The sequence below is a fragment of the Heteronotia binoei genome, chromosome 1 (assembly GCF_032191835.1).
Source record: "Heteronotia binoei isolate CCM8104 ecotype False Entrance Well chromosome 1, APGP_CSIRO_Hbin_v1, whole genome shotgun sequence".
Lineage (NCBI taxonomy): Eukaryota > Metazoa > Chordata > Lepidosauria > Squamata > Gekkonidae > Heteronotia > Heteronotia binoei.
This window is the reverse complement of record NC_083223.1, coordinates 73,864,411-73,891,868: the sequence shown is the minus strand read 5'-3', so window position 1 is coordinate 73,891,868 and position 27,458 is coordinate 73,864,411. Positions and strand designations below refer to the sequence as shown.

General features: G+C 44.9%; 1 protein-coding gene across 1 annotated transcript in view; it reads right to left on the bottom strand.

The window, feature by feature from the left end:
* The window catches only part of CD109 (CD109 molecule), a 106,977-nt gene that overhangs the window by 11,640 nt on the left and 67,879 nt on the right, over positions 1 to 27,458 (bottom strand). Inside the window, exons 24-29 of the mRNA XM_060233094.1 lie at positions 26,336 to 26,417; positions 23,817 to 24,045; positions 13,759 to 13,924; positions 11,540 to 11,730; positions 9,416 to 9,571; positions 9,261 to 9,326 (exon numbers count right to left, since the gene is read on the bottom strand). Coding sequence (XP_060089077.1) covers positions 9,261 to 9,326; positions 9,416 to 9,571; positions 11,540 to 11,730; positions 13,759 to 13,924; positions 23,817 to 24,045; positions 26,336 to 26,417 — 890 coding nt within the window. The remainder of the gene's footprint in view (positions 1 to 9,260; positions 9,327 to 9,415; positions 9,572 to 11,539; positions 11,731 to 13,758; positions 13,925 to 23,816; positions 24,046 to 26,335; positions 26,418 to 27,458) is intronic.

The window sequence follows — 27,458 nt, the reverse complement described above, 5'->3', positions numbered from 1 at the left end:
GTAACTGCCAAACAATAAGGGGTGCTTTCATGGAACTGCCCTCCTTCAACATTATCTTCTGAAGTTAAACAGTACAAAACTTTGTAATCATAGTTAGGATAGTTAGTATTTCCTAAGACAGAAGGGCACTAACATCCTCAGAAGAGAGGGTAGTGATTTCTAACAATTCCCTCCCATACACACAGACATACTGCAGTCTCCATCTTTGACCCCTGTAGTATTCTCGAGGGTTGACTGCGCCCCATGAACAAAACTGGGGAAGGAGTTTAGTTGGCTGCAACAGGATCAACAAGTAGGAAAATCTTGCTCTGCAAGGGTTTTCATTGGATCCAGCATAACAGGTTAAAAGTAGTCATACAAATATATACGCAGCAGGAGAAGTATATACAACAGATACAATAACTATTGCCCACGTACTGACATTTTGGTATGTTAAAATAGAACTCAGTGCCATTTAGAGGGGGCCTATGTTTCAGACTCCATCCAATTATGTGTGTTTCTGGCTAGCATCCATTCTGCACCCTAGTCCATTTAAGAAACAACTAAACAGCAAAGGTAAAAATCCCTCAGTGTTCATCCTTTGTTGATAACATTGCTGTAATTATTGCAAGGTATAAAAGGGAGAGGAGGAGAACAATGTAGTTAAAATATACTACTTCCTTCAATCTAAACTTTAATATATTCAAGGCTGTTAAATCCTGCTATGAATCTCAGCCCTGAGAGGTAGGGAGAGAAAATTCCCAAATGGCCAGATTTCTGTTTCAAATGAGACACTTAGAGGGTTCCAAATCCATATTTGCACAAATAGACATATGAAATCACATAAGTAAAAAACAATGATCTTATGGTACTTCAAGGTTTAGCTAGCTGAATACATAAATCCATTAATAAAGCAGGGGAATAAAAACAACATTGACAAAGCATGTCATTCCTTCTGAACTGAGAATGCATCCAAAACTACCAATTCAATTCAAAACAAATGCCTCCGGATCCCCAAAGAAACAAGTAAAATGTGCTTTGTCCTTATTAGAGGCATGCTGTGATTTTGGTCAAATCAAGCTGGAAGCAAATCAGTAATTTGTCATCACACACACACACTGTTGTTTTAATATTTGCCAAGGAAAGCAGAAGAGCAGAATTTACCAGTAATGCAAGAACATCTGAATCAACAAACAGAATGACCCCTTAAGAAGGATTTTACTGGAAGCCTTAATGTTTATTTCCCCATTTCTTCTTGATCCTGGACAAGTATAAAATCAAAAAAAAGTTCACTGAGGGGGTACCTAAAGATGCCTTACCCAGAAGTGTTACCTGGGCAAGAGCAGAAACAAACCAGAGCAGAATTTACTATCATTAGCAGAGATGGAATTATCAACTGAGTTCTTAGGAGACATTTGAATGGTAGTTTCAAATGGATATGCAGCCAACAAACCACTACCCCTTCCCAGTTCACCTTTAATAATTATCTGTATCAATGTTGGTCTCTGTGCCTGTCAACACCACGAGTATTGCAGGAACCAGAAAACCAACTCAGGTCATGCACAGTCCAGTTTTTACGCATTTGCTGTGCACAGTCCACACATTTTTCTCTCCCAGCTGTGCTTATCATGCACAATGTACACCACCCTGGCTTTTAACTGAGAGGTTCCAGCTTTTTAGTTCATTTTATGATCTACTTCTAGCCTGAGAATTGTCTCATGAAATTTCACTTCGTACTGCTGGATGTTGTTTCATGCTGGTTTTAATGCCTCATTGGCTTTTATACTGGTTTTATGACATCATTTCACTGCTTGCTTTTATTATTTTATTGTGTAGTTTTATATTCTGAGCCACCTCAAGCAGATCTGGAGAGGCACCGGGGGGGGGGGGTGCTTAAATTCCCATTGCCTAATTCTGGCTATACAGTGCCCATCAGCAACATTTTTTTAAAGCTGGTAAAAATCAAAAGGGCTCCTTTCCCAGGCACCCCCACATTTTGTGAAAACTTAATTTTAGTTAATATCATTTTTAAAATTCTTTGGAAGCTATGTGTATCCCCCATTTCATATGATGGAGTCATCTAGATCTAACAGCAACCCTTCTTCAGAAGGGTTCTAAAATTATTTATGTCCAGATGAGATAATGCAAAGCGGATCTGAGGGCAAATCATTCCAATGATATAAAATGTGCTTGGGGGCATGTTTTATCAGTGTATGGAAAGGCTGGCTGACTGTATGTCAGATCACATTCTAGACCTATGGCAAAAAGCATTTGCCTTTTCAGTACACCTGGTTCTTTCTTCTCACACTTCTAATTTTGTGAAAAACGAGTGGAATGTGTGCAACTGCACAGTTCCAAAGACTTGAATGGTATAACTGTTTGATTTCTTCTGATTCCATCAAATTCCAGCTCTGCTACTTGCCCCAGATGCTCCTTCCTAAGGATCAGCTAACTCTCAGGAATTTTTTTTTGGGGGGGGGGGGGGAATAACATAGAATATCAAGGAAGCATGAATGTCTGTGAAGTCTATGGACTGTTGGATACTTGCCACTCAGCTAACTGAGCAGGAATTTGATGTGCGAACAACATACACTCTCTAGAAAAGAATATGCAGTAACTCTAATAAATATCACGATGAAAAGCATTGCTCACTCCTGACTCCAGAAGGTCCTGTGCTTTCCTGAGAGATATTTGGTAAATACAGTTTCCCTAATGTTGTGGCAGGACAAGCTGCACTTTCTGGGTCTATGTTCTCCAAGCAGCTACTGAAACCAAAGAAGCATCCTTCTAGGTCAATTACTTGTGCTTTTCTTAAGCATTCAACATTGCGCTTGAGCATTTCCCAGACCACCTTAACGTTCCATTCCCCCTCCCCATTCTTTTTAAAACCAGTTTTTCCTGGGCTTTCCCCACCCCCACCCCCATTGCAAAATGAATTAACAAGATAGGAATATCTTTGGATGTGCAAGGGGAAAGGGAACCCACTCTGTGGGAAGGGAGAATCCAGAGCTTCTTAAAGTAAAATAGAAGGAAACAGAGTCCACAGGGTTCTCTTGAGGCTGCTGCAGCGCTGCAACTCTTCAGGCATATACAAAAACAAAAAGAGGGGAGCGGAAAAAGAATCCTCAAATGTGAATCTGAACAGACAGAAGACTGATGGGGAAAGACCAAACAGACATGTCAGTATAAACTGATTGCACTGATAACACAATCATCAGAATGGACACAACACTGACAAAATGCAAAAGGCAGCTGCAGTCTGGGAAATGCCTTGGTCCAAAATCAGCTTTATTAGGCTTGTTTGCAGATGGAGTGAAAGATGCACATGATGAAGAATGAATTATCATTCTGCTCACTCTGGCATGAATGAAAATAGCATAGCCCTGGAAGTCTGCTATTATGTTAAACTATGAACTGGTACAGCTTAATCTGGGAGCATTACTAGAGAAATTAACTAATCTAATACAATCAGCAAAAGGCTTTAAAAACATTATGTCTCAAAAATCATTCCCATTTGTAAATGGAGATTCTTAGTTTCCCTAGATCCTTACCCTTACCCTGTAACAAACATATCTGGTTAGATGCAATGATTTTTTTAAAAAAACACAACCTTATGTTTCATATTAATTATAATGGATATTGTAGTATTTACATTGTTATATGCATAACTCTAGATTCTTCTCTGAGCCCATCTTTTCTTCTTTTTGTGATATTTTCTTTTTTGTCCTAGATATTGTATATTTTCAACTGTGCTGTTACTTTTGAAAAAAATCAATGAAATAATAATAATATGAAATAATAAATGAAATAATAAAAATTATTTCATTCCTGCCCAGAAATCCCTTTGTCTCCCATGTTTCCTCTTAAACTAGGATCATAGCAACCATGCTGGAATATGGTAAAGGCCTAATATTAGCAGAAGTTTTCTCCTAATGATAGTTAAAATAGCCTTTGAGGAAGAAAACAGAACTAATACCCAAACAGCATCCATTGAAAAAAACCCAAATTTATTCACTTGTGCAAATGAATGAATGTCTGCAGTTCAATAAACCCAGTAGAGTATCATCTCAGGAAAGTATGTCGGCTAGAGTTATATTTCCCATGTGCTGCAAAACCTAAACTGTTTAATCTGGCTAATAAAAACCCAAATTTCAAAGGTGCAGGAGTACCCAAATTTCAAAGGTGCAGGAATAATAATAAATAACAATAATAAAAGAAGCATGCCCTCCTTGATTAAAATAGCAATATGTACCCTGAATCCATTATTTTGTTGCACATTTATCATTCAGGACAGAACAAATGAGAGCATCCAAACCAAAGGAAAACAGAGGCTACTGTAGGTCATGGACACTGCTGCCAAAGCTTCACCAAACTGTTTCACAATGAAGAGGTGAATCAAGGATGCTTCCCCTTCAGCCAGCAGCACAGCTCGCTATGTAAATTTATCAACAGCAGGCGCACAAAGAACAACTCTGCCTTTGTATTTGTCTCATCCAAAGTAAACAGAAGATTCATGGAGGCTGAAGAGGGGCAGTCAACAATCTCAGAGAACCGCTAAGAAAAGATGTGCAGAACGGATTCAAGACACTTAGGAGCCAGGGGGGTGGAGGGAGATGTGGGGTCCTCTGTAATTCTGTGTGAAACCTTTGTGCCAGTTCTGTTTTTAGAATTTCAAAGACCCATGGCACTTTAATGCAGCCAATATCCATTGCTTATCCAAAAAGTTAATGCATCCTACCAACAACATATTTTGGTCCACCAGGTGATTGTCAATCCCCCTGGGAAAGAGCAAAATCACTGAGATTACCTAGCTCTTGGTAGGCTGCTATAGAAGGCTAGTGGACTACATTCAGTTTGATGGTCGTCATCATCATCAGAAGAAGAGTTGGTTTTATACCCCACCCTTCACTACCTGAAGGAATCTTGGAACAGCTTACAATTACCTTCCCTTCCTCTTCCCACAACTGACAACCTGTGAGGTAGCTGGAGCTCAGAGAGTTCTGAGAGATCTGTGACTGACCCAAGGTCAGCTGGCTTCATGTGGATGAATCAAACCCAGTTCTCCAGATTAGGGCTTGCTACTACACCAAAATGGCTCATTAGTTGTCAAGCCTGCAAATATTTGATCCATGGCTGTTACTGAGTGTGGTATAACAATTGCTTTCTTAGCAAACTCGTTTGCCCTGGGTATTAGTAATTTTACAATGCCCTAATTCTGTTCACAGGAGCCCCGTGGCACAGAGTGGTAAAGCTGCAGTCCAAGCTCTCTGCTCATGACCTGAGTTTGATCCTGGCGGAAGCTGAGTTTAGATAGATGGCTCAAGGTTGACTCAGCCTTCTATCCTTCCGAGGTCAGTAAAATGAGTACCCGGCTTGCTGGGGGAAAAGTGTAGATGACTGGGGAAGGCAATGCCAAACCATCCCGTAAAAAGTCTGCCATAAAAACGTTGTGATGCGACGTCACCCCAGCATCGGAAACAACTGGTACTTGCACAGGGGACTACCTTTACTTTTTTAATTCTGTTCAACAGTCTTGGCTCGCTATGCAGCAAACAGTAGCTTTCTCCATAAAACTCTTACATGGGAAAGAGAAGTTGTACTCTTGCTCCCTAACAGTATAGATACAGACGGGGGTGGAGAAGAGGAAAAAGAGGAAAGAGGAGGAAGAAGCATGGACACTTTCCTCAGATACAATTTACCAGTCCATACATGTAAGGCAGAGGTTGAACAGCAAATTAGCATACAACATAATGATGTTTTAACAGATGCCCCAGAATTAAACCCAAACAATGGTGACCTTATAAACTTAGTTTGTTATTTCTGTTTGTATACATTAAAACGTTTGCATTATGCTTTATGCTAATTTGCTGTTTTACCTCTGCCTTATATATACACACACACACACACATACTGGTAAATTCCATTTAATCGTATCTGGGGAAGTGTGTGTGCACACAAAGCCTCATACATTGAATGTTGGTCCTAAAGGTGCCACTGGACTCAAACTTTGTTCCCAAAAAGTTTGCCACAGTTTCCCGTTCCTGGGCTAGCAACAGAACTGTAGGATGCTGCTTGAAAGGTTCTCACCAGCCCCCTCCCCAGCCTTCTTACAAAGGTCCCTGTACAGCCTAGCCAGCAATGAAATTGAAATATCACTGGGTCTGAAGTTGAAATGGCTACAATCTCTGCTGGCACTAGGCCTGAATTTAGCATCCCTGCATCAGCAACTGGAGTAACATTTGTCACACCAGGGCTGAGAAAGATATACCACACTCTATAAGCCACTGCTTTGCCAGAGCGGCTCACAGGATTAAGGGTCTTTAATACAAAATCTTACAAAAACAATAATCACATGCTGTTTCATTTAGCAGATATGAAGCAGATTTAGCTATGGTCTTAAAGTGGGGGGATTCAAAGTCTCCTTCTTTTTCAATCAATGGGAATCTTGCCATGTAAAAGAAAAGCAGGAGGTGGTTCTAGAAACCAAAACTGTATTGGATTAAATCTGTACCAAAGCCTTTCTTTTGCTTTGCCAAGCTACAGAGGACAAAGTGCAGATTTTTGGAACTATACTAACATTGCTCCTTGCTACAAATCTGGTTTTGCTGTGGTGGTACAGGGAATGGATTTCCAGCCATATGCCTAGATCTATGCTTTGCCAGAGAAACCTCTTTCCTTGTCCCCGTCTACTCAAAGGAAAGGTATAAGCAAAAGTCTGCCAGATTTCCTGAGACTATAGTGTGACGGCCATGTGTATTCCAGCTCTCTGAGGGCTCTCCTTCCTCAAGTGCCCTAGCAATGGGTTTGAGAGTCAGGGCCCAACATGGGCACACAGCCATCACTTAGCTCCAGACCACACATGCAGCTGTGCAATGGCTCACAATAGTACAACAGCAAACCAGATTAACAGCACAATCCTATGCATGCTTACTAAAGATTAAATGCTCTAGAATCCAGTGGGGTGTACTTCTGAGTGTTAGGGATAAGAATATGTTCAGCATGCACTGCTATCTAAAGTTCATTTATCTCGGTAATGAATTTAAACACATAATGCAAAATCTATGCTTGACTAATTTATGGATTTCAAATCAGATTTGCATTCATAAATAGTTTCCAAAAGTTTTACCGGTGTTGGAAACAATCACTGTTACACATTCACAGCCTCCTGATACTATGGATGAATAAATAATTCCCTAATGTGAATCAGAATCCAAGTTTGGCCTTCACTGCTGAATCTCAAATTATTTTCTGGCACATTTGAACTTGGTTGTAATCAGAAACAGCATTTTTGAAAATGCACAAATCGAAGTGGTGACTTATGATACTTCAACATCACACTGAATTGTACATTAAAAATGCATTGGTTAACATGCAATGCCTATGAGTTCAATGGCAGATGTTTTGTTACTGTCACACGTTCATCTGTCTGTACGAAGTGTACTGGACATTTGGCCCAGTAGGGCAATATTCTCTATATGGATTTAAAGCTTTGTACAGCAGCCATGGAGGAGCCTTGTAGCATAGAATGGTAAGCTGCAGTACTGCAGTCCAAGCTCTGCTCATGATCTGTGTTCAATCCTGGTGGAAGCTGGGTTCAGGTAGCTGGCTCAAGGTTGACTCAGCCTTCCATCCATCCAAGGTTGGTAAAATGAGTACCCAGCTTGCTGGGGATAAAGTGTAGATGATTGGGGAAGGCAATGGCACCCTGTAACAAAAAGTCTGCAAAGACAAGTCGCGATATGATGTCACCCCATGGTTTGGTAACAATTTGGTGCTTGCACAGCAGGCATAGTGCTCCTACACTATATCAGACCCTGGGGTCTCTTGACACCACTGATCCACAGAATACAACTTTGATCCATAAACTACACAACCTCCTCTAACAACATCCTCAAGTAGACACAGACCTCAAATACAAATACATGCTAGCACCTTCATGAGCTATTCTCATTCCCATATTAGGAATACAAATCCAAGGCCGAGGTCAGACGCACATAAACTGACGAGATGGGCATGGATGAAAGCCAGATGCATGTCGGATTTTATGCGGTTGTCCAAACATCAGCATCTGGAAATGGTCGTTGGCTCGTTCGTGTCCCGAACTGCTACGACTGAGACGCGGACTTTTTTGATAGTACATTAAATCCGGAATAAGAATGCTTTCGACGACTCCCGCGCGTACTTTCTATGTTTGAACGCTCCATTGTAGCCGACTCGTCGCAAGCGCACATCTGCTTCCCTGCGAGAGCCCACTCCAAATGATATCATTGTGCCAGCAATTGTTGACTCAGCCTTCCAACCTTCCGAGGTTGGTAAAATATGTACCCAGCTTGCTGGGGGAGGGGGGGAAGTATAGATGACTGGGGAAGGCAATGGCAAACCACCCCGTAAAAGGTATGCCATGAAAACTGTGAAAGCAGCCTCACCCCAGAGTCGAAAATGACTGGTGCTTGCACAGGGGACCTTCCCTAAATGGGGAAGGGGGAGGCAGATTGCTATCTCCCTGCCAAGGGAGGAAGAAGACCCACCTTTGCCGTCTCCCCGCCAGGCAGAGAGACAGCAAAGAGAGTTGCCATGCTCCCCCCCATTTAAACACCATGTTGGGGTGTTTAAATGGGGGGGAGGAAGAGGAAGATCACCCAGGCAGAGAGACAGCAAAGAGAGTTGCCGTGCTTCCCCCCCCATCCCATTTAAACACTACGGCGGGGTGTTTAAATGGGGGGAAGGAAGATCTCCCACCTTTGCTATCTCCCCGCCAGGCGGAGAGACAGCAAAGAGAGTTCCTGGGCATCCCCTTCCTTTCTGGGTGTTTAAATGGGGGGGGGCAGATCGCCCACCTTTTCTGGCACCTTTTTTTTAAAAAAAACCCAACCACAATATCCCACGTACTGCGCTTGTGCGAGTGTGGAATGCCATCTCAAAAAATGAGGTCCGGTTGAGACCTCTGATCAACCAGTGACGGGACCAACGCTGCTTAGAAATGAAGGATGGAGGGATGTCTGATCAGGAAATTCGTTGTAAAAAAGCTGCGGGGTAAAATAGCAACGGGTTGGGATGGATTTAATGGCGAGTGTGACCATGGCCCAGGATCATTAAGTCATACCACATGTCAAAGTTAGAATGGGACTCTGGTCTGTGACCTAGTACTTATCACAATGCTGAATCCAACCCTAATAACACAAAACCTATAAGGTTTTCCAATTCAAGTAGCCCTCCACTGCAGAATCCTTTACAAAAGGTAATCCCTCTTCCCTAAAAATAAGTATACTATGTTTACATACCTGAAAAATTCCAAAGCCATGACCACTGCTTGAAACTGTAACCTCCAAGGGCTGAGTAGCAACAATCTAAAAGAAATGGAAAATTAGCATGCTCAGAAACTGTAATGAAGAAGAGGCCCCAACTTGAACAAAGTGTTTCTCCTTTACTTCATTACCTCTTCACTTTTGAGAACAAAGCGGTTTCTGTTATCAAGCCTGTACACAAATGGATTTTCTTCACCTGTTGAATGGACAGTTACATCCATTTCTATGTCACCGCCAGCGGTATGCACAGCACAGGCACTCAAAGCCTGCAGAGCCACAATGGTGTCCTGTTTAGGGAAACAACAGCAATGGTATTTGATATGAGTAATAATAATAATAATAAAATTTTATTTATATCCTGCCCTCCCCGCCTAAGCAGGCTCAGGGCGGCTAACAACATCCATAAAATATACAATACAATAAATATACAAGACTTTAAAATCAACATTATCCAAAAACAATTCTAAATTCACATTTGACATAATTTGACAGTAACAGTGATGTTCCTGGCGCTATTTCTGTCAGTTTACATGATAGCGAGGGTCCCTGGGCAAAGTCATTTGAGTGCTTGCATAGCAAGTCTGCCTTGAAGTGGAATGGCTCAGGTAGCCTCTTAAGAGCATCGGATTGCACAGGAGTCTCTGCCCCATCGACACCCTGGACTGACACTTGATAAAGCCTACCCATGTAACAGCTCCAGCCCCTCTCAGTAGCATCAGCATTGGCAGTGTCTGCCATCTCCTGGCAGCAACAAGGGAGGAACAGGGAATATACACTACAAGAGTATAGAAGTGGCAATGGCAGCAGCAGCAGCCACCAAAGGGACTGACATGGAGATCTCCATCTGACTGTAGCAGCCATCATAGCTGAGAAGATGCTACAGTCAAATGAAGTCTTCTGTACACACAGGGGGGTGATTTTTAGACTTCTCAACAACCCTTGGAATGGGTAGCAGGAACACTTAGGTAAGTCACAAGAGCAGTACCAAGCTCTCTGTAGTTCTAGTTAGATTAAAATAGCAACCTGAATTGCCAAGACTAGCCTGAGCCTGAGCACACTAGACCTTGGAAGCGAAGCAAGGTCATCCATTGTTAGTACTTGGATGGGAGACCACTAAGGAAGACCAGGGTTGCTATGCTTAGCAATGGCAGGTCAGCTCTGCTGATTTGCTTTGGCAGCCCCATGAGGGGTCACCATAAATCGACTGTGACTAGCCCAGTCTCATCAGATCTTGAAAGCCAAGCTGGGTCAGACCTGGATGCGAGACTACCAAAGAAGTCCAGCCAGGCCTGTACAAAGGCAGGCAATGGGAAACCACCTCTGAATCTCTCTTGCCTTGGAAACCTTAAGGGGTCACCATAAGTAAGCTGTGACTTGATAGCAAAAAAAGTAGCATTAGCATCAGGAATACATAAGAATCACCATCATAAAAAGATAAAGTCAAAGGGTCTAAAGTTAATGATGGGTGAGAAGCAACACAGTACCTAGAAGAAGAGACTCTTTCTATATGAAAAGAACAGTAATGGATCATGGAATGTGGGATTGACAGCAGCAACTTCTGGTGTGATTTCCTGTAGCAGATCATGCAGACAACCACAAATCTGGACAATCTTAATAAAATGAATAATGGGCCAAAAAGCAAGACAAAAAGAAGCACTTCTTTACTCAGACAGAAATTGACTTGTGGAATCTGACACCATGGGATATGATGATACCAGTTCAGTTGGCTTTCAAAGGTGAACAGGCCCAACAATGACCATTAGCCATTAAGATTAAATGGAACCTCCAAGTTCATGATGAACAGCGGTGCTGGGGGGGAGACAACAGGCAAAAACTTTGTCCCCTGTGCCCTACTTGCAGGCTTTCTGGGAACTGGTTGTGTGAAACAATGTGCTGGACTAGACAGAGAATAGGTTTGATACAGCATGGCTAAACTGATGTTCATATTTTAGCTCCCCTTCCATTGACCAGAAACTACAGCTAGGAAGAAATCAGCTCTCTCTCTCTCTCTTTCTCTCTTTCTTAAATGGTGCTGACTTGAATGAATCAAAGCCAAAGAAAACTAGGTGATGTGAGGTTCTTCCACACATTAAGCCATTTCATTTCTAGTCCACACACTGGCTGAAGCATATGTTTGGTAAGTTTCCAGTATGAGAATCTGAATGAAATACAGCATGACAGGAACTACATACAAAACTAATGATCATTCTAGAAGGATACTAGTATAGTTAAATGCATGAAGATCATTCTCTAACCTGTGTAGAAGTATAACCTCCAACACTGTTCCTTTGCTTGAGTAGCCACTTCATAATAGGTACCCCTTGTAATAATCTATGTTGTTTGACATGAGACAACAGAGCATAGCCTGCAAGCTCAATATCAGTAGAGTGTGGCTGCCAGGAATCAGACAGTTCAGAAGCTGGAGATCCCCAGAATCTGAGTTCTCCTGGAAAAAAGAAAACAACTCTCATATCACAACCACAAGAAGTAAAGTTTCCATAGGAAAAGTGAACATATGTCAGCTTATGCATATGAAACAACTTCAAAGACCAATTTCAACATTTTCTTTTGCTCTAATTCTTAAGTCCCCATTCTTAATTCCACCAGAGATCTGGAAGCATGGGGGCACAGTACTACATAGCTCACTTCACAAAGTACTTGTCACCTGCTGGGAACAAGGCAAATTACCACAGGACTTTCGTGATGCAATCATCACCACCCTATACAAGAACAAAGGGGAAAAGTCAGACTGCTCCAACTACCGGGGGATAACCCTGCTCTCCATCGCAGGCAAAATCCTTGCCAGAATACTCCTGAACAGACTGGTGCCCGCCATTGCAGAAGAACTCCTCCCAGAGAGCCAGTGCGGCTTCAGAGCTAACAGGAGCACCACCGACATGGTATTTGTTCTCAGGCAGCTCCAAGAGAAATGCAGGGAACAGAACAAGGCTCTGTATGTGACTTTTGTCGACCTTACCAAAGCTTTCGATACCGTTAGCAGGAAAAGCCTGTGGCAAATCTTGGAACGTTTAGGATGTCCCCCAAGGTTCCTCAGCATGATCATCCAGCTACACGAAGACCAGCGAGGCCAAGTCAGACACTGCAACGACCTCTCCGAGACCTTCCCAATAGGCACAGGTGTAAAGCAAGGCTGCGTTCTCGCGCCAACTCTCTTTACGATCTTCTTTAGCATGATGCTTCAAAGAGCCGCAGTAGATCTAGATGAGGACGATGGTGTCTACATCCGCTATCGCACCAATGGCAGCCTGTTCAACCTGAGGCGACTAAAGGCCCACTCCAAGACAATGGAAAAACTCATCCGAGAGCTACTGTTTGCTGATGATGCTGCACTCGTCTCCCACTCGGTATCAGCTCTGCAGCATATGACGTCCTGCTTTGCAGAGGCTGCCAAGCTATTCGGCCTAGAAGTTAGTCTGAAGAAGACAGAAGTTCTCCACCAGCCTGCACCCCAGGAAGATTATCACCCTCCCTGCATCACTGTGGGTGAATCAGTTCTGAAGAAAGTCCAGCAGTTCAGCTACCTGGGGTGCATCATCTCCTCAGATGCTAAGATCGACAAGGAGATTGACAACAGGCTGGCAAAGGCAAACCGTGCCTTTGGCCGACTGCACAAAAGAGTGTGGAGCAACAAGCATCTGAAAAAAGGCACAAAGATCAATGTTTACAAAGCGGTTGTGATGACAACCCTCATCTACGGCTCCGAATCGTGGGTTTTATACCGTCATCACCTGCGACTCCTTGAGCGCTTTCATCAGCGCTGCCTTCGCACCATCCTCAACATCCACTGGAGTGACTTTGTGACCAACACTGAAGTTCTCAAGCGGGCGGAGGTTACCAGCATCGAGGCACTGCTGTTGAAGACGCAGCTGCGCTGGGCAGGGCATATTTCTAGGATGGAAAACCACCGCCTTCCCAAGATTGCCCTGTATGGCGAACTCTCCACCGGCCATCGAAATAGAGGGGCACCAAAGAAGAGGTACAAGGACTCCTTGAAGAAATCCCTTGGCACCTGTCGCATCAACCATCACCAGTGGTCTGACCTAGCCTCAGATCGCAAAGCATGGAGGCACACCATCCACCAGGCTGTTTCTTCTTTTGAGAACGCACGCATAGCTGGTCTTGAGGACAAAAGGAGATTGAGGAAGAATCGCACTGCTACAGCACCAACCCTAAATCAGACTTTTCCCTGCAGCCACTGTGGCCGGACCTGCCTGTCCCGCATTGGTCTTGTCAGCCACCAGCGAGCCTGCAGCAGACGTGGACTATTGCACCCTTCTTAAATCTTCGTTCGCGAAGCCAAGCCGAGAGAGATGTTAATAACCAATATTGACAACAACCTGGACATTAACAACATCCTGGGACAACAAATATCAAATAATGTTTTGAATTTTCATCCTGTTTCAAACACTTCTATAAATGCTCCCCTACTTAAAAAAAAATAAACAAATCTTACCCTGACGTTCTGATTTGTCATTCAGGATGTTCAGTGCAGTTTTTGCTTCTATGCTCTTAGCCAGTGATAAGGCATACGTCACAAGAGCCAGTGTATAATTATCTGATATTCCTTCATTTAATTTCATTTCTAGGAAGTTCAAAGCCTTTCTGATGGAGTTGTCATACTGGGTAAACAAAAAGGACATTGTAAGAGATACAATTCAACAGCCTAACATTTAATCCAATCAATGGAGATTGCTACAGTGTATTAAACTGCCACTGCAAATACTTGAAGTAAAAACATTTTTTCATTAATATTATGACTGTATGTTTGCTGCAATTATATGCAAGCAAAGCGAATGCACAGAATGGGCTGCAGAATTTCCACATAAAGAAGACCTTATTCTCTTATCTCAGAGAGGCCACAATCTCCTTAACCTTCCCTCCCCCCCGCCCCACAACAGACACCCTGTGATGTAGGTGGGGCTAAGAGAACTCTTATAACAGCTGCCTTTTCAAGGACAACTCCTACAAAGGCTATGGCTGACCCAAGGCCATTCCAGCAGCTGCAAGTGGAGGAGTGGGGAATCAAACCTGGTTCTCCCAGATAAGAGTCTGCGCACTTAACCACTACACCAAACTGGCTCTGAGTTACCTGCCCTGCTGTTGGAAAGTGAGTTTTCCCCCTACTCTGCCATAGCATTCTGGTGCTTTCATGTACCATCCAGGATTTCCCCAGCTCTTCTCCAATCTTTCTCAAACTCGCTTTGCTGCATGCAGTTTTGAGAAAGAAGCCTGGATAGCTGCCATGAGGGTGTGAAAGTCTGGATTTTCCCACCACCAAGACAGCTATTTCTCCTAATACTGCCTTCACAGTGGCCATTCTACTCCCACTCTGCAAAAAAGGGTTTTTTTAAAAAAAAAAAAACAGGTATTGAATATTGTCATATCAATAAATCAATATAAAAATCTGTGTTTCAAGTTCTTTGAATCCCCAACTTTCATTACAATGAAGGCTCTAGGCCCTTTTGTTGCAGAGATATAAAGGGAAAGGCATATCTGCAACAAAAAGGGTAGAAAATTGCTTTTAAAAAATGAAAGCAAGGGATTCAGAGAACCTAAAGCATAGATCACTATAACGTTATAGCAATATAATAATACCAACGACAACAATTGTTTCATTGTTAACATATACTATTATATTACTAATATATCAAGGAACTATTAACATTATAGCGATACAATAATATTCAATTGACAAAGAACTGGTGACCTGGGAGGATGACCACAGCTGAGGACTCAGGCAGAGAAACTGCAAGAAACTTGTCAGTTTGAAGTGCCACTGCTGCTGCTGTGCTCACTCTGTGTGGAAACCATCTATGTGCACATGCACTCCAAGCAGTTGGCAGTTCAGGGTAGTTTTTACAGAAAAGATGCTGCCTTTCAAGCAAAGAACACTGAAGAACTGTAGTCTGAGTGTGGGAGTAACACTAGACAACTGTATTCCAGTGGCCTGAGGTGGAAAGCTTAGAGGAACAGGCAGTGCAGCAAATAAAATACCAGGCTCATAGGATCTTCTAAGCATTTGCAGAGTGATATTTTTAAAAAAATTCCTTCTGCAGTTTTGATACTATTTTATTTTCTTATGCTGCTGATTTTTCATGGTATATGATGCATTTTGCTGCTATGTTGTTTTAAGTTGGTTATGCACAGGATTGCAGTGTTAGAGATGACACACTGCAAAGAGGTTGAATCATGCTTTTATGGCTGAGCATATTTGCAATGACCTGTTTTTAGCAGTTTGGCTTGCTTCTTTGGTTTTAGTGGCAAGGTTTATTTTTAATTGATTTGTTGCTATTGCTTTAGTTGTCAGCCATGTTTAGAAGGTTCTGAAGAGGCAGCATATACAAATTTTCTAAATAAATAAATAATGCTTCTCTCAGCACAACTGTTCCCCCACTCCTGTCCTGCACTGACTTTTTTTTTGTTCAGTCGCACAGTCCATTCCGACTCTTTGCAACCCCATGGACAAAGTCACGCCAGGCCCTCCTGTCTTCTACCATCCTCCGAAGTCTGCCCAAATTCGTGTTTGTTACATCAGTAACACTGTCCAGCCATCTCATCTTTTGCCGCCCCCTTCTTCTTTTGCCTTCTGTCTTTCCTAGCATCAGGATCTTTTCCAGGGAGTGCTCCCTTCTCATTTGGCAGCCAAAGCACTGATTTAGATACAATTAAAATGCCAGAAAATCTCATCCTTTCCTAGTGTGCTCCCCATTCATCAGGTTAATGTGTCAGTATTTTGTTTCTGTTTCTCTTTTCATTTTTGCAGCTCAAAATGAAAAGAGATGCTCCTGCTTACACACAGGAATGGATTGCACAACAAATATAGCTCATTTTACATGACTCAAAGGGTGAATTTTGTTCATGCTGTTTTTGTTAAGGTATTTAATTGACCACTACAGTTTTCAGATCAAACACCGATCTTTCAGCTCCCAAATTAAAACACACACACACACACACAAACTCCTCAGATGTAATCATTTTTAAAATAAGGAAAAGGATTCAGGAGGGAGGGAGGAGGGAAGGAAGGAAGGGTTATGTCTGTGCTAGAATACATAGAGACTCCCTGCAACAACAGAACATCTGGATTGAAACAGCTGTAGCCTGGTTGTTCCAGCTGCCCTGGACTACCTATAGGGGGCTAGTGGGCTAGTTTGAATGCACCTATAGGTCAGGAGTGGGGTGGAGTCTCACTGTATATAAGCAATGTAAATAGTTATGCTGAATCAGTAGTAAAAGATGCTGATCACTACCCTGGGAGTCCTCATTCTTTCCATTGAGCCCAGTATTTAACAGGAAGGAAGTAATGAAGGGAAGGGAGGAGTGGGAGTAAAAGAAAAAAAACTTAAAAGAAATTGTTCTTTGGACCATGAAAAAACAGGTTTCCTACCTGTAACTGATGATCTTCGAGTGGTCATCTGTGCAGTCACACCAATGGGAGAGGCGCCGGCGCCGATCACGATCGGTAACTTCAAAGCCGCGGATTTCCGCGCCCCCGCCCCGGTGCGCATGCGCAGGCACCCCTCCCCTGCGCATGCCCAACGGGGCAGGAGCGGACATCCCGCCAGTTCCTTCTGACCGCTGCAGGAGCCCTGGACGGACCCGCAGCAGTGGGGAAGGTGGGCGGGTAGTGTGACTGCACAGATGACCACTCGAAGATCATCAGTTACAGGTAGGAAACCTGTTTATCTTCTTCGTGGTCTCTGTGCATCACACCAATGGGAGAATAGCAAGCTCACCACATACCTGGAGGAGGGTTGCGTGGTCCGTCAATAGGCGAGCGACTGCAGAACTGCACTGCCCACCGACGAACTCTGTCTCCACTGAAGGTCCAGCGCATAGTGTTTGATGAACGTATGCGGGGAGGACCAAGTAGCTGCTTTGCAAATGTCTGGCAAAGGCACCCCCTTCATGAACGCAGCTGAGGTAGCCATTGCCCTCGTGGAGTGAGCTCTGATAGGCCCCGGCAGAGGCCGCTTACGTAGCAAGTAGCACAGCTTAATTGTCTCTGTCAACCACTTGGACAGTCTCTGTGAGGAGATTCTCTGCCCCATAGAGGCCGAGGCATACGAGACGAAGAGCCTGGAGTCCTTGCGCACCGGTCTGATTCTATGTAAATAAAAGGAGAGTGCGCGCTTCACGTCAAGAGCGTGAAAACGTCTTTCCGAAGCCGAAGTGGGGTTCGGGAAATAGACCGGTAAGTAAATCTCCTTGTTTAAATGGAAGGCAGACACCACCTTCGGTAGGAAGGTCACATCTGGTCGCAAACGCACCCCTTCCGTGCTGAACTGCAGATAAGGGTGGTCACATCGCAAAGCCGCCAGTTCTCCCACCCGACGTGCTGAGGTAATGGCCACCAGGAAAGCCGCTTTCCATGAAAGAAGCTGCAGGGAACAAGTGGCCATAGGCTCAAAGGGTTTCCCCATGAGACCCTCCAAAACCCCAGGTAGGTCCCAGGAAGGCAAAGGAGCCCTGACAGAGGGGTACAGCCGCACCAGCCCCTTCAGGAAACTCTTGGTGGTAGGGTGAGTGAACACCGACCTGCCCTCAACTTGCTCATGGTTGGCTGAGATGGCCGCCAGGTACACCCTGATGGAAGAGACCGTCAGTCCCCTGTCTAACAAGGAGACCAAAAAGTCAAGGATGCTAGGGAGGCCCGCCCTCCTTGCGTCACTGCCCCTTTGAGAGGCAAATTTAACGAACTGAGTCCATTTGTAGGCATAGGACTTCCTCGTTGACTCCTTCCTACAATTAAGGATGACGTGTTGCACCCTCTCTGACAGCTCGCTCAGCCGAGCTTCCATGCCGTCAATTTCAGATGCGGGACGTCGTGGTGAACTATCCTGCCCTGCTGGGAGGAAAGTAGGTCCGGCTCCCCTGGGAAGTGGTGAAACCTGCCCTTGGACAACTGTAGCACAGGGGCGAACCAGTGTTGCCTGGGCCACCAGGGGGTGATCAGGATGCCCCTCGGACGCTCTGAGTATAGTTTCTGCACCACCCGTGTGATGAGCGGGATCGGGGGAAACAGATAGAGGTGGAGGTGGTACCAGCGAAGCAGAAGACCGTCCCCCAGCGACAAGGGATCTTTCCCCCCCCGGCAACAAAAGTTCTCGCACTTTCTGTTGTCCCGAGTGGCGAAGACGTCTATCTCCGGGGTCCCCCACTCCTGGAAGACCGGCTGTAGGAAGGTCCAGTTCAATTCCCACTCGTGCAGGGACGCTCCTCCCCTGCTGAGGAAGACCGCACATACATTTTGCTCGCCCGGGAGGTGAGCTGCAAAGAGGTAAGTGTTCATCTCCATGCAAATCTGCCATACCTGCAATGCTAGAAAACACAACTTGCGAGACACCGTGCCGCCCTGCCTGTTTATATAGGCCAGCGCCGTGGTGTTGTCTGTCAGTATTGCTACAGTTCGGTTTGCCAGCAGTGGCCTGAAAGAGAGGATAGCGTGATGAATCGCCAGAAGTTCTAGGAAGTTGATATGATATTGCAGGTGGTCCCTGGGCCATCTGCTGCCCACGCAAAGACCGTTGACATGTGCCCCCCATCCCCATAGGGATGCGTCTGAGGTCAGAGTCACTGTCGGCTGTGGCCTGTGGAACGGCGCCCCTTGAAGCAAGTTTTGTTTGTGGCACCACCACGTCAGAGACGCCAGGATCTCCTGCGGAATGGAAAACCTGCGTAGCGGAGGGTCTATCCCACAACGGAATCGTCTCAGGAACCACAACTGAAGACTCCTCATGTGCAGCCGTGCAAACGTCAGCACCGCCGTAGTGGCTGCCATTAGTCCCAGCAATCGCAGAATCTGGAGTGCAGTTACGGTTTGGCTTGACCGGAAAATGTGTATTAAGTCTATAATGTCCTTTGCTCTTTTCTCCGGCAGAAATGCCTTGCACTGTTGTGTGTCCAGAATCGCCCCAATGAATTGGATCCTTTGGGATGGATGGAGGAAGGACTTCTTCATATTCACTCGTAACCCCAACTGTTGGAGGAGGTTCAGGGTGGTGGAGATATGCTTCAGGAGGTCGGGTTCGGATCCGGCCACCAGAAGCCAATCGTCGATGTACGGGTATATTGCTATGCCCTGCAATCGGAGGTGGGCCGCCACCACTACCATAGTCTTTGTGAATACCCTTGGGGCTGTTGACAACCCAAAGGGAAGCGCACGGTATTGGAAGTGCGAAGTCCCAATGGCGAACCTTAGAAATTTTCTGTGAGCTGGATGGATGCTTATATGAAAATAAGCATCCTGGAGGTCCAATGTAGCCATCCAGTCTCCAGGGTTTAGCAGAGGAAGTATGTTGGACAGGGATGTCATACGAAACTTTTGGTGTGGTATAAAGTCGTTGAGTCCCCGAAGGTCCATTATGGGCCGCAGGCCCCCATCCCGCTTCGGGACGGTAAAATAGCGGGAGTAGAACCCCATTCGGACTTGGTCTGGCGGAACGGGTTCTATGGCCTTCTTCTCGAGCAAAGTCCTCACCTCCTCTCGGAGGGTGGGAGACGGGGTGGTGTAGACGAATGTTGGAGCCTTCGGCTCCTGTAGAAATTCGATTAGATAGCCCAGCCGGACTATCGACAGCACCCAGTGGTCTGTTGTTATGGACGACCACGCTCGGAAAAGGGGCCAGAGGCGGGGGTGGTCTGAAGAATTGGTGGGGGTGTGGTAAAGGAAGGGGGGGGAGTCAAAGGCCCTGTTTAGCCGGCCTGTTCCCCTTTTGCCTGGAAGACTGGGAGGAGGTAGGCGAGTATTTGGCCTTAGCCCCGTACTGGGACTTGCTGAAGGAGCCCGAGGTCTTGGGCCGCCATTGTTGGTCTCCAGATTGCTTCTGGAAGGGTTTCTTGCTCCATGCCTTGGACCATGGACGCTTGGTTTGCTGCCTGGATGACGCCGGCACCCCCAGATTCCTGGAGGTACGGATGCTTTTGTCCATGTCTTGGAGCACCGTATCGGTGGTGGCGCTGAATAGCCCCTTTCCATCGAAAGGTAAGTCCTCGACATAAGCCTGGGTGTCGGCCTGTAAGGCTGTGGACCTCAGCCATGAGTGTCTCCGAAGAGTCACAGCCGAAGTAAGAGTCTTGGCACCTATATCCCCAGCGTGTTTAGCGGAGTTTAACTGCTGCTTGGCCAATGCCATGCCCTCGTTCTGGATTTTCTTAAGGGCATTTCTGGAGTGTTCTGGAAGCCCTGGGAGTAAGGTGGACACACGATCCCATAGGGCGTATTGATAGCGCCCCATGCAGGCAGCGTAATTGGCGACCTTGAGGCCCAATGCTCCTGCCGTGTAAAATCTTCGCCCCAGACCATCTAGCTTCTTACCCTCCTTGTCTGGAGGGGTGGCGTGGGTCTTCCTGGCCTTGGAGGATGAGGCCACTACGATTGAATTGGGTCGGGGGTGATTGAAGAGAAAGTCCGCTGAGGATTCTTGAATACGGTACATGTGATCAAGCCTGCGCGATGTAATAGGGGTGGAAGCAGGCTTGTCCCATGAAGCTTTTGCAGTGTGTAACATCACCGTTGTCAATGGAAGCGCTACGGCCGTCGATGTATCCATCTGAACGATGTCGAATACACTATCGGTAACGACAGGCACAGGCTGAATAGTTGACAGAGATATAGACTGGGCCATCCTTTTTATCAGTTCCCCATAGGATTTTAAGTCCTCCGAAGGGGAGATGGGCTGGTCTTCTCCGACCTTGTTTGGGGGAGATAGCTCCTCTGAGGACAGCTGCTCCTCTTGGATAGAGCCCTCGGAGGATCTCGGGGAGTCCGGGGACTCCGACTGGTCTGACTGAGCGGGTCGATCGCGAATCGGTTCCGGGGCCACAGTCTCTTCGGTGGGAGGAGACTTCTTCCTCTTTGCCGGTTCCTCGGCCGGAGGCTTCGACACCGACGCCGACGCTTTGCGCTTCGGGGGGCGGTACGATGTCCTCGAACGGTAAGATGCTTCCGAACGTTGGTCCCAATCAGGCTGACGAGGAGGGAACCAGGGAAACATGGACGGCATCGGGCAGGACCCGTAGAGGTATTGCCATTGCCTTTGGTCCCACGAGAGCGGTGGCGGTGTTCGCAGTCGTGGGGAAACTTCTCGGTGCCTCCTAGGAGATCGATCCTCCGGAGATCTCTCCTTCGATGACCGACGATCCCGTCGATACCGAGGACTCCAGGATCGGTCCCGTTGGGATGTCTTAAGCTGGTCCGGATGTGGCACCCGTTTCAGTGTTAGAGGGGAGACTCTCTGCGCACTGCGGGATCGATCCCGAGGAGTCGTCTCCGGTCGATCTCGAGAGCTGTCCTTCTCCTCCTGAGTGAGGTCCGAAGGGCTGTCATCGCTCACCAGACGTTGCGCCGATTCCAGATCTCGGTCGGAGTCGGAAGAGATCGCTATCTGCGTCGACATCGATTCGAGCGGCACAGTCGGTCGATGCCGAGCCGGGGAGGCCAGCAACTTTAAAGGCGGTAACACTGGAGTTGTTAGATCGGGCGGCAATGTCGGTGACGAGGTCGCAGGAACCTTCTTATGCTTCTGTTTGTCGGACTTTTTCTTCGACCCCGCAGAAGCTCCTTTATCCTCCTTAGACCTCTTCGCTGGTGTCGAGGTCTCTGATAACGAAGCCGAGCCCGCTCTTTTCAGGGGGCGATCGGCATCGAGGGAGGTTTTGTCGGTATCGACCACCGACGTCGAGGATTTTGGCGCGCTTTCTGATGACGCCATATTCCTCGGAGACAGCGCCTGTTCGACCAAGGCTGCCGCGAGACGAGCCGCTCGGTTTTTGCGGGTTTGTCTGGAAAACCTCGCGCAATGGGTGCAGGAGTCCGGTTTATGTGTCTCTCCTAAACACAGCAAACAAAGGGTATGGCCGTCCGGAGGGGCGATCTTACTGCCACACCGCCTGCACCGTTTGAAGAAGCCCCAGCGCTTTTCCATACGCGAAAGCGTGGGGAAGGTGAGGGGGGGAAGAGGGAAGGGAAGGGAAAGGGATACTGGAGTCAAGGAAAAATAACAAAAATAACACTCCACCCCACTCACGAAATGAAGGAAAGCGATAACGCTAGAAGAATCCGCACTGGAAAGAAAACCAGCAAGGCTGAAGCAAGTAATCCACCGACCGAAGGAAAGATCGACTGATCTCAGCGGCGGTCAGAAGAGAACTGGCGGGATGTCCGCTCCTGCCCCGTTGGGCATGCGCAGGGGAGGGGTGCCTGCGCATGCGCACCGGGGCGGGGGCACGGAAATCCGCGGCTTTGAAGTTACCGATCGTGATCGGCGCCGGCGCCTCTCCCATTGGTGTGATGCACAGAGACCACGAAGAAGATGAGCAAAAAGTTGTGTTTTGCAGCTGGTAAGACAGCACAACCACCTCTGTACTTGCTTAAACAACCATAGACTGGACTGGTTACAAGCATCATTTTCTACCAGCAAACAGAGGGGGCATTTTTTGTCCATTTCCCCCTTTCATTATAGACCTCATCATGCTGTTCCCCAGGGGTCTTCTGTCCCCAAAGAACAGCATTTTGGAAGTTCCGTGGACAGCAGGGGAAGGGGGAGATTCTGCTGTTTTGTTGCACCTTCTGTACACAGTAGGGTTGCCAAGTCCAATTCAAGAAATATCTGAGGACTTTGGGGGTGGAGCCAGGACCAAGAGTGTGACAATCATAACTGAACTCTAAAGGGAGTTCTGGCCATCACATTTAAAGGGACTGCACACCTTTTTAAATGCCTTCCTTCCATAGGAAATAATGAAGGACAGGGGCACCTTCTTTGAAGGCTCATAGAATTGGACCCCCTGGTTCAATATTTTTGAAACTTGAAAGGGGGTATTTTGGGGAGAGGCACTGGATACTATACTGAAAATCTAGTGCCTCTACCTAAAAAACAGCCCTCCCAGAGCCCCAGATACCTGCCAATCAATTATCCATTATTTCCTATGGGAATAAGTCTCCATAGGGAATAATGGAATGCCCATCAGACATTTCCCTCCCCTCCCCCCACTTTCTGATAACCCTGAGGCTAGGGGAGGGCCTCCAAACCAGGGGATCCCTGTCTCCACCTGGGGATTGGCAACCCTAGTACACAGAATCTGATGTTTGGATCCAGAGGCAGACAATGGCAAACCACCTCTGAACCTCTCTTGCCTCGAAAACTCCACAGGGTTGCCATAAGTCAGCAGTGATTTGATGGCACTTTCCACCACCACAGAAAGACCTTTTCAGATTGTATATTAGAACATTTATAGAACAATTATAATATTTTTCACAAACGTTGGAAAACAGTTTTTAGAATTATGAATCAAATGTTTTAAAGTAATTTAAGAAGTCGCAGAACTAAGTGACAACACAATTTCTATTTTTGTGAAGGAATAGTGTAATGATTCCATAAAGTAGCTGACACTCTTATTTTTTCCATAAGACCAAAATAAAATAGTGATGCTATTTATGTATCTGTATTCCTTAATTTAAAACGCTGTTCAAAAATATTATAGCCAGTTTTTTGAACGTATCAGAGATATTACTACCTGATTTGTTTGATACTCTAATAGTGCTGCCATGATGTAAGCTGTAAGTGAGACAGAGCTATTAGTGCCTCCTTGCAGTTCACTGTGTAACACTCTTCCAGGTTCCAGGAATTCTCCACTCTGTGCCTGGTGGTTAACCAACCAAGCAGCTGTTCTCTCCAGTATATATGGATCAATATCTATGTATGGTTGAGCTTGAAAGAAACTTCTCAGTACAAAAGCTGATAACCTAGGGAGAAAAAGATGATCAAGTGTAACACATGTACAGGGGTAGATTTTACTTAGCTATTATTTAGGCTGCATCAGAGACAAGCAATTCCTTCTTCAGCATGTAACAAATATATGCATTAAAAGGAGAAGCCTAATTTGCACACAATCATTGCACGTGGTTGCACATTACGGACACAGTACATTATTTTTGTGAATATGAGGTTTCTGCCTGGTTCTGTAAGCCATATAGATGAAAAACACTGGAATCTTTAAAACGTAAAACTGGACATAAGAATGAATAAATGACTAAGCTATATTTGGAATTACAATGGCTTCAGTATAATTCATTTATCTGAAAATCTTGTCTGAAAGGGAAGCCTATCAGGCTGGTTCTACAGCATTCTACAATGCCCTATTCTAATCCAATCATAAAAGGTGAAAATGCAATATGCCAGCCCTTACAGAACAATGCTGAGGTGTGGCAGGTAACTTCTCCTTCAGCTAGCAGAGGCCCTAAGTTAACTTGCAATGTAAGAACTACAGTGCAAAGCCAAAACATGTACAGATACTTCACCCTCTATTAGGTGCAAGTTTTTCACCATTCACTGCCATCGCATTGACTTTCCATACCTCACCTGCTCCCCCTCAGTACTAGTCACTTTTGTGCAGAACAGTGGCAGCACTTATGTTATGTGAGTGCATGCCTAGCAATATTCCAAAGTGATACACAGGAGGGCACATGAACTGAAAGCTCTGACTGTAACACAGTGGTGTACTTGGCTCTGACACAGTATAGAGGGGAAAGGGGGAGACATCTGTGTTATAGTAGTACAACTCCAAAGTTTGTTTTCCATAGCAAGATAGAGATGACAATGAACTAAGTAAAAAAAACTGGAAGCCTATTACAGCCTTTCCAAAAGGAAAATGTCATACTTTAATGGTCTGTATGAATTTAAATTTTTGGAAATGTTTTTAATTGAACAAATAAGCTTCTTTTTATATGCATTTAATTCTGTCCAGTTACAGTGTCTCATCAGATGTCCATAGATATCACTAATGCCTGAGACTTACTGGCATACTTTTTCACAATGAAAGTGGAGATGTAATCATATATAATACCACCTGATATAATTCTTCAGTATTATTTGAAATATTCAGTACAGAGCTAAAGGTTACAGCTGATTAATTATTTAAAATGTGACTCCAAGACTCATGGTGCCTAACAAAACCAAAATCATTAAAACAAAACATTAGCACGTTGGAACAGCCTGGACACTCATGCCTATGACTCCTGAATCAGCAACCATAAGCCTTCTGAAATAAGAACATCTTACAACATCTTCAGAAAGTGATGAGGAAGAGAAGCTTTGAACCACCTTGGAAAGGGCATTCTGGAGGCCATGTTGATTCAGTAAAGTCTGGTCCTTGTAATTAATATTTTTACCTGCACTTTGGAGAAAGGCCAGGCTCAAAGAGAAGAAGCCTTGAAGATATGTGCCCTGCAGGCCATGAGGGGCCTTAAATGTAAGGATCAGCACCTTTTCCTCAGCCCAAAAGCAAATTAGCAACAAATGCAACAGATGAATAAATAACGTTTCCCAATATTTCATAGTAACCTCATTTTCAAAACAGGGAACAATTCAATTTTTCCAACAGCTGTAACTTACACTGGTTCTGATAGGTGAATTTTACTTACACTTGTAGGACATAAACTGGAAGGTATATATTGGCAATATTATTATTTCCAGTGTATGTAATTGCTACTGACACAAGGCTTGATACATCTGTGGCCTCCCAACAAAAATTTGTGTCATTCATTTCCAAATTGGAACATTCCATTTTGGGTCCTATATTAATTATTGCCTTACAAGTGTATGTTGTATGTCGTAATTTGTACTATTTGACCTCTGAAGTGGGCCTCTGCAGGCTGAAACACATCTGGTCATATATGGGGTTTTTTTGTGCATTTGTCACACTGATGATTTTATGAGGCTTCATTTGGGCCCCTACAACATTTTACATGTTTTTGTAATAAACATGTGTACCCAGCTTGCTGGGGGCAAAGTGTAGATGACTAGGGAAGGCAATGGCAAACCACTCTGTAAAAAGTCTGCCATGAAGATGAGTCAGAAATGACTGGTGCTTGCACAGGGGACTACCTTTACCATTTTTTTTTTTACTTTTGTCTATAACTACTGATGTTTTTTAACTTTTGGGCCCTATTAGAACTCTAAACTTCCTCTGGAGGTTTTTGCTTGGTGGGTTTAGTTTCTTCCCCCCTCTTTTTGGCTGGAAAAATAAATACTTACCATGTGCTTCCGGAATCATCACTGTTTCCAAAAGCACTGAAAGAGCCATCAACTCTTTGGAAGGTGAGCTCTCTTTGGTAGCCTGAAAAAAATAGAATTTTATGGTGATTTAAGATGAAGTCAGTTAAGCAACAAGTTTATCAAGTCTCCACTTGGTACCCACAGCTTCAGGTGGAAAGAAGCAAGATCCAGGATGGGTTCACTTATTGAAGTTGTTTTACAGGTTCAAATTATTGAACAGAGAATGGAGCAAATCATGGGAGCTACACAGCAGAAGGATGAACTGGCATATGATGCACACAGCAAAGACTGATTTACAATACAGAAACACAAAGATTTGGTGAACTAATCATATAAAACCTGCAGGAGGCAAGGTATTTAACCCATTCATCACTACAAAACAACTGTTTTTCCGGTCTTCCAACTGGTATAATTTGCAACCTGATTTTGAAAGACAGAAGTTGCCTGCATCTAGAGACTACAGGGACAAGGCCAAACATGAAATCTGCTTTTCGGCACATACACTGATTCCCACTGGCTTTTTTTCTCCTTAGCCTTCAGGCAGGCAAAGTGGGACATTTAAAGATACAATTAATGTGTTCCTATACTGCACTAGGTACATGCTGAAGCAAACAGGAGTCTTGTGGCACTTAAAGACTAACATTTTATTCCAGAATAAGCTTCTTCCCCTGGCTCAAGGATCACAGCTCAGGGAAACTCACAGCTTACCAGTCTTCCAGCCTCTATGGCAGTGGCTGTTTTGAGGTGGGAATCACCTGCCAACTATAAGCCCTACTGGGCAATGCCTTGTCCTCAAACCCGCACATATAGTGGCATGTAAAGCAAGCCAGACAGGAAAGATATATTTCATGTATCACAGCTACGATTTGATAAATAAAGAGTAACATCTACCAGGATTTCTCAGCATGCATGCTACATTAAAAAAACAACCCAAAAACAGTAATACAAAGCAGGTCAGATGAATAAGCCCCTAAAAACACTTGATCAGTTAATCAAAAGTGTAATTTATTGTGTGTGAATCAATAATAACTTAGGTCCACATTCAGATGTTACAAAGAAACCAATAAATCAAGGTTTGTTTGTGACAGGGATGTGCCCAGAA